The following is a 5,824-nucleotide window of genomic DNA, read 5'->3' on the forward strand; positions in this document are numbered from 1 at the left end:
CACTTTTCAAGCCCCGCTGCAGCACAACGACAGAAAGCCATGCACAACTACGCTGCGCTGACCGCCACCGGAATTTCACTGACGAGCGGTTCGCCACGGGCGGCGCTGTTGGCTGAACCGACGGTGGTGCCAAACAATGGCCGCCTTGTCCCGATACACAGAGTTCCTGGATTTGCCTATAGACAATTTCCGAAAGACGCGCCACGCGACGGCCTTTTCCGGAACTAGACTCAGGCGGCCATGTTTGATGAAAGATCGTTCGTCCGATATCGCGCTGCCTGTTTTTTCGCGCGCTGTTCAGCATGCCCGTCAACTGCGGTGTTCCACTGTGCACACGGTACGGTCGGTGCGACAAGTCCGGAAAAAAGGTAAGCACACGGTAAATGCTCTCCGCGCGTAGCGTGTATGCATTGCCTAGCCCTGCCTGCATGCGCGCAGGTGCAAAGGATGACAACTTTTTCTTGCGATTTCCCACTCTGTCCTGCGTGGGTGTAGATTGGTTGGGTGCGAGGTCTTTTGGTACAGCACCCCAGCGTGTGTGGCTGGCTCTCTCTTTGTGTACATGTCGTGAAGGCTTGGTTTCGTCTTTTTGTGGAAGTATAGATGACCCTCAACTCTCAGTACGGCTGCCGGTGTTTGTTTTTCTCCTAGTTAATCGCTCTCAACGGCGTCAGTTGCATATTGCTAGCTCATAAAATAAGGTTAATCGTTTGAAGTGCGCGTTTTTGCAGTGCGTGCACACATCGGTTGGTACAGATTGGCGGAAAACGAGGGCCGTAAGCTGCGCGAGGGAGCACAGCTGGCTGTGCAACGCGCGCCTTTCGGTTATACATGACGAAATTTAAAGGGTTCTTGCTTTCGGGAACGGGTAAAGCGCGCTTTTAGGTTCTGCCTAGGTTTTATTTAGATCTGTAGCAAAGTAAAAATTGGGCTAGTTTGTGTTTGCTGAACTTCGCGATGGTTACTACCGCTGAAAAGAAGACGAGCTGTGGGGATGAAAACGTGAATGAAAACAATATTTGGCCCGTCATATGTAAGCTGCGTGTATATTTTTTGAAGCTCGTCTGTTAGTCAGAGTGTTGTCTCAATCAGAAAAGCGCTAAGTCTAACGTTAGACGTGTAAGCTGTTTGTGCTATTTCAACTTTTCCCCCTCTATTAACCTGTTTTGCAACCTGTGCTAAATTTGAACATGTGCCTCACAAATGCAGATCACTTATCACGGGTTTCCTGTTGATCCAGTGATGCGAAAGAAGTGGATCGCAGCCATCAAGCGTGATGAAGGGCTACTTTTTACAGTTTCACGTTCTACTAAAGCCTGCTCCCATCACTTCCTGGAAACTGACTGTGTGGCAAACGTTCCCAGTGGTCGTCGGTACCTGCACGAGTCTTACGTGCCATCGCAATTTTCCTTTCGCCCAAAAAAGCCCCTAAGGAAATCTCCTCGCAAAAGACAAGTGACAGCTCCACCGCAAAAAAAGAAAAGCAGGAATGAAGATGTCCAGAGTACAAATGCGAAGCGAGTGCGACTGGTGAGGAAGACACCACGAGACACAGTCCTGCGGAAATGCAGCATGCAATTTCCGACAGCGAGGACCCGGTTCAAACTGCCACCTGTACTGCGTGTTGTGCTTTAAAAGAACAAGTGGTTCTTCTAGAACGCCAACATGCAGAAAGTAAAGCAAGGGAGCTGAAAGTTGAGCGAGAGAATGAGCGGCTGCAGCAGCAGCTCCAAGCGACGATGGCTGAAACTGCTATGCTTCGTGTCGAGCTTTCAAAATCCCAAAAGTGCTTGAATGAACTTGAGGAGTCTATTCCATTTGATATCAACAAGTTCAAAGAAAATGAAGACGAGATGGTGTTTTATACAGGTCTGCCCAGCTACAGTCACTTCTTGTCTCTTGTGCACTTCCTCGACCCTGGAGAAAGTGGACAGAATATCCTGCAGACGGAGAGTGCCACCAGCAGCACCCGCAGCAAACAGCTGCTAGGACAACCTCACAAGCTCAGAGTGGAGGACCAACTGTTCCTTCTCCTTCTAAAGTTGCGGCTGGGGCTGTTTCACCAGCACCTTGGCCACCTGTTCTCCATATCAGTGAGCACTGTTTCAAGAATTTTTTCTGTGTGCGTAGACGTCATGGACCTGCAGCTTCAAGAATTGGAAGTGTGGTACTCGCGAGAAGCAGTTGACGAGGCTATGCCTGCTGCTTTCAAAGTGAAGTATGCCTCAACACGTGTGATCTTGGATGCAACTGAGATCAGATGTGACGTGCCTTCGTCATTTGTGACACAGTCGCGTCTGTACTCCCACTACAAGTCAACGCACACCTTCAAGGGGCTTGTTGGCATAACCCCCAACGGGCTGTTGTCGTTTTGCTCAGAGATGTTTACAGGAAACACCTCTGACAGGGAGTGCATGCTGAGAAGTGGTTTTTTGGACTTGCCGTTCAACCCTGGGGATGCTGTAATGGCTGATAAAGGGTTCGTGATAGAAGACTTCCTCAAGGAAAAAAATGTCAAGCTAAACATCCCACCATTCCTCAGGTCTAATCAGTTCACAGCAGAGCAAGTGGAAGAAACGCAAGAGATAGCAGCAATCAGAATACACGTAGAAAGAAACATCAAGCGCATCAAAGCATATCACATAATTGACCGTTCCATCCCTATCACTCTTGCACCTCTTGCGAACCAGATGTGGGCAATATGTGCGATGCTGACGGACTACCAGTCGCCACTTATTAACGACATAGACGATGAAGAATAGGATACAGGAAATAAAAAGTATGAAGTTTCAGTTGGCCGCAGCTCTTAACCTGTTTTTGTTCAATTGTGAACATCAGACATGTCAGAGAAATTTCTTAAGATATGTTAAGAAATACTCGATGTAATGCAATCCTGAACTACTCTGAGGCCCCTGTATTTTTGTGTTTTTCAGCGTCGTTTTTTCCCTCTAGAGATTTGTTGTACTCAATATTTTTTTTCTTATACGTGTATAAGGTTACACACGTACATTTTCTCAACCTTTCCTCATGGCGTTGCAGTGTTTATTTGGTCTGTTTTTGTGTATAGGATATGTGTGAAGATGTACTACCTGTTTTGTAACGACATGTTTACGCACCTTTTCAGTCCATTTTTTTGTAGTTGTTCAATAATGGCTCCTAAGCTGCTTCCGAACTGCAAAATGAGCCGAGAGCTAGTCAGGCCTCGTGGCCTGTTGTCTGAGCTTCCTCTTCAGCTTCAGGAAGAAAAAACTTGATTGCCAACTTGCCAACATTGGTTGGTGATGCGTTCATAAATCATTGTGCAGAGTGACCAAGGGCATTCATTCATCAGAAGTCGTCGATGAGATTTAATTCTATTAAATTGTCTTTGAAAACTGCGAAGTCTACAGTGATTTTGTTTTGGTAAGCGATGCGCAAAGCCGTTTTTCTACATTCCAGACAATGCATGATCTTCCTATTAGCGAAAGCAAAAAATCATGCACCCTTTATCTCACGATGACTAAATGAAAGTGAAGCTTCCCTATGAGGGACTCCTTGGTTGGCATCTCGAGTTTGTACTTGGACTCGCACAATTTGATTTTTAAACAGCAGCGGCTTTATCACTGACCGTGTTATTTCGCACGAACAAAGCTCCACATTCAGATGTCGTCATTAGACGCAGGGGTGCATTGTTTTTTTTTATTCAACAGCCTGTAACATGCGGGGGGATGCCAGTTTGGTCATCTCTTTTTTTTGTTCGCTCATGCACCCATTGTTTCAACCTTGTCAGAAATGGCGTCATTGGATAGATGTCGGTCTCATAACTTTGAGGTTAAGGTTCTATTCCGACCACTGAATGCGTATTTTTTTACCTTACCCAGGGTCACCATCATAGAAACTTGGCTTTCCTGCAGTGCGTTTTCAATGTGACATATGCCGTTAGTAAAGCATACAAAGCTTCGCTGTAATATTCCGCTTTATGCAAAAATGAAGCGGTGGTGTGCCTAAGGAGGGCCCAAAAACTGGCCCACTGCGCCAATAAAAAAAATTACGCAGGTCTGGGTGGGCAAAGTAAATTTATTGTGGACTTCAACTTAGAAGCATCTTAGAGACGTATTTAAAGCCTGAAGAAGTAATTTCAGCGTATGCTAGTTACAGAAGTGGCAACAATGTTTAGACACATAGTGAAAATGAAGGGAAAAGTAAGCAAAACTCCATGAGTACGTACTCGCGCCATAAAGGAGATCACGAAATCAAACGAGATGGTGACCCCTAGCAAAAGACCTAGCATTTCCCGTCCCCCGAAGGCTTCCTACACACTTATTACTGCACAGCTGGTATCTTCAATTTCTTGTATATGCAATGCTGGTATGGTGATATAATAAAATCAAACACAGATTTGTATCACAGTAAAAGCATTTACTCTACAAAAAACATTAAATTGATTCCAAACCGTATACACTTACGCACAAACAGACAATCACAAACAATATCAGTGGCAGTATAGTTGAAGGTACAGAGCAAACAACTGCCTTTCTATGAACAAAATAACCAGATTGGTTATGATGAAATACTCAGTTGCAAAACCAGTAAGGCAACCGTTGACTTCTATCTCATTTGCCAGTTGCAAGATAAATAGCTTCACACCAGAAACTAGCTGTGATATCTTGGAGACTTTCACAGGGTTTTGCTTGCATAAGGCATGCTGAATAACAGTGCATAGACCAAAAACTTCAAAATCGGACGCTATTCCTTTCTTCTCGGGTGTTTTATCCCAGAACTTGACCTGCATAAACAAAAATGAGATCTCACAATTACGCACGCTACACACGATGAAGCAACTCGGGGAAGGCGTTTTGATCAGCATCATATCACAGAACGTCATTTTATCACAATGCATAACATATGCTTCAATGCAGGACTTTTCCATGCTCATTTCAACACAAAACTTGATACTTGGGGATACAAGGTAAAACTCGCAGCAAAAATTCTGCTGAAATTTCGCAGCATTGACTAGATATCAGCGTAGACATGCTTCTCTGGAAGCTCATTCTTATTTTGAACAGTTGATCACAGAACATGGTGTCGAAGCACGCAAATGCCTTTTTTGACCATAAACAGTTCCAGTAAACAAAAACCGCTGCAGAAAGTCAAGCTATGATTAAGAGCAGTGTTTTTTTACAACCATTCGCTTAATGCTGTCAAGACAAAAAAAAAACAGTTTATCATAGTAGTTATTTGACAGCTGCAACTTCTGCCAACTGCAGTCTCAGGTCACTGAGCGCATTCCCCACCAAACAAGACTAGTGTTTGAACGAAGTTTACTGTTACCTCCTGTTAGGTGCAACCTCGCTAATTCCTCTGTGTGCACATGACCAGTGGGTTGTAACATTTTAGTTTCCTCGATGCACCTACAATTCGCCACGTGGTTCAGCGGCTGAGGCATTGTGCTGCTGAGCTCAATTACGTCGGTTCAATACTGGCCATGGCGGTCGCTTTTCAGGTGGAGGCAAAAAGTGAGGATGCCGTTAGTTGAGATTTCAGCGTGCGTTCCAGATCAGCAGGTAGTCAGAATTAATCTGGAGCCTTCCTTTACATCACCCCTCATAGCCCAGGAGAAGCATTGGCAAGTTAAAGCACTAAAATTTTAAAAAACTTTTCGATTAGCCTACGTGCTGTGCAGGTATGGCAGCAAAGTGCCAAAATAAAAGTCGTCCAAGATGTCCCTTGTGCTCTGCCACTTGCCCTGGTCAAACCTCACCTTCTCAATCAGAATGAAATCAAACCCGTACACAACAAAGTCCCCCCACGTAAGGCCAGACACCCCCATTTGTCCAAGGAGTTG

At 45.0% G+C, this 5,824-nt stretch overlaps 1 protein-coding gene across 1 annotated transcript; it reads left to right on the plus strand.

Moving 5' to 3' along the window:
• Positions 1-2,135: 2,135 nt before the first annotated feature.
• On the plus strand, positions 2,136-2,762 carry LOC144149762 (uncharacterized). The gene has a single exon (XM_077681413.1). The coding sequence runs from the start codon at positions 2,136-2,138 to the stop codon at positions 2,760-2,762; it is 627 nt and encodes a 208-aa protein (XP_077537539.1).
• The last annotated feature ends 3,062 nt before the right edge of the window (positions 2,763-5,824 follow it).

The sequence above is a fragment of the Haemaphysalis longicornis genome, unplaced genomic scaffold (assembly GCF_048455015.1).
Source record: "Haemaphysalis longicornis isolate Haplotype H1 unplaced genomic scaffold, Haemaphysalis longicornis Haplotype H1 scaffold_8, whole genome shotgun sequence".
Classification (NCBI taxonomy): domain Eukaryota; kingdom Metazoa; phylum Arthropoda; class Arachnida; order Ixodida; family Ixodidae; genus Haemaphysalis; species Haemaphysalis longicornis.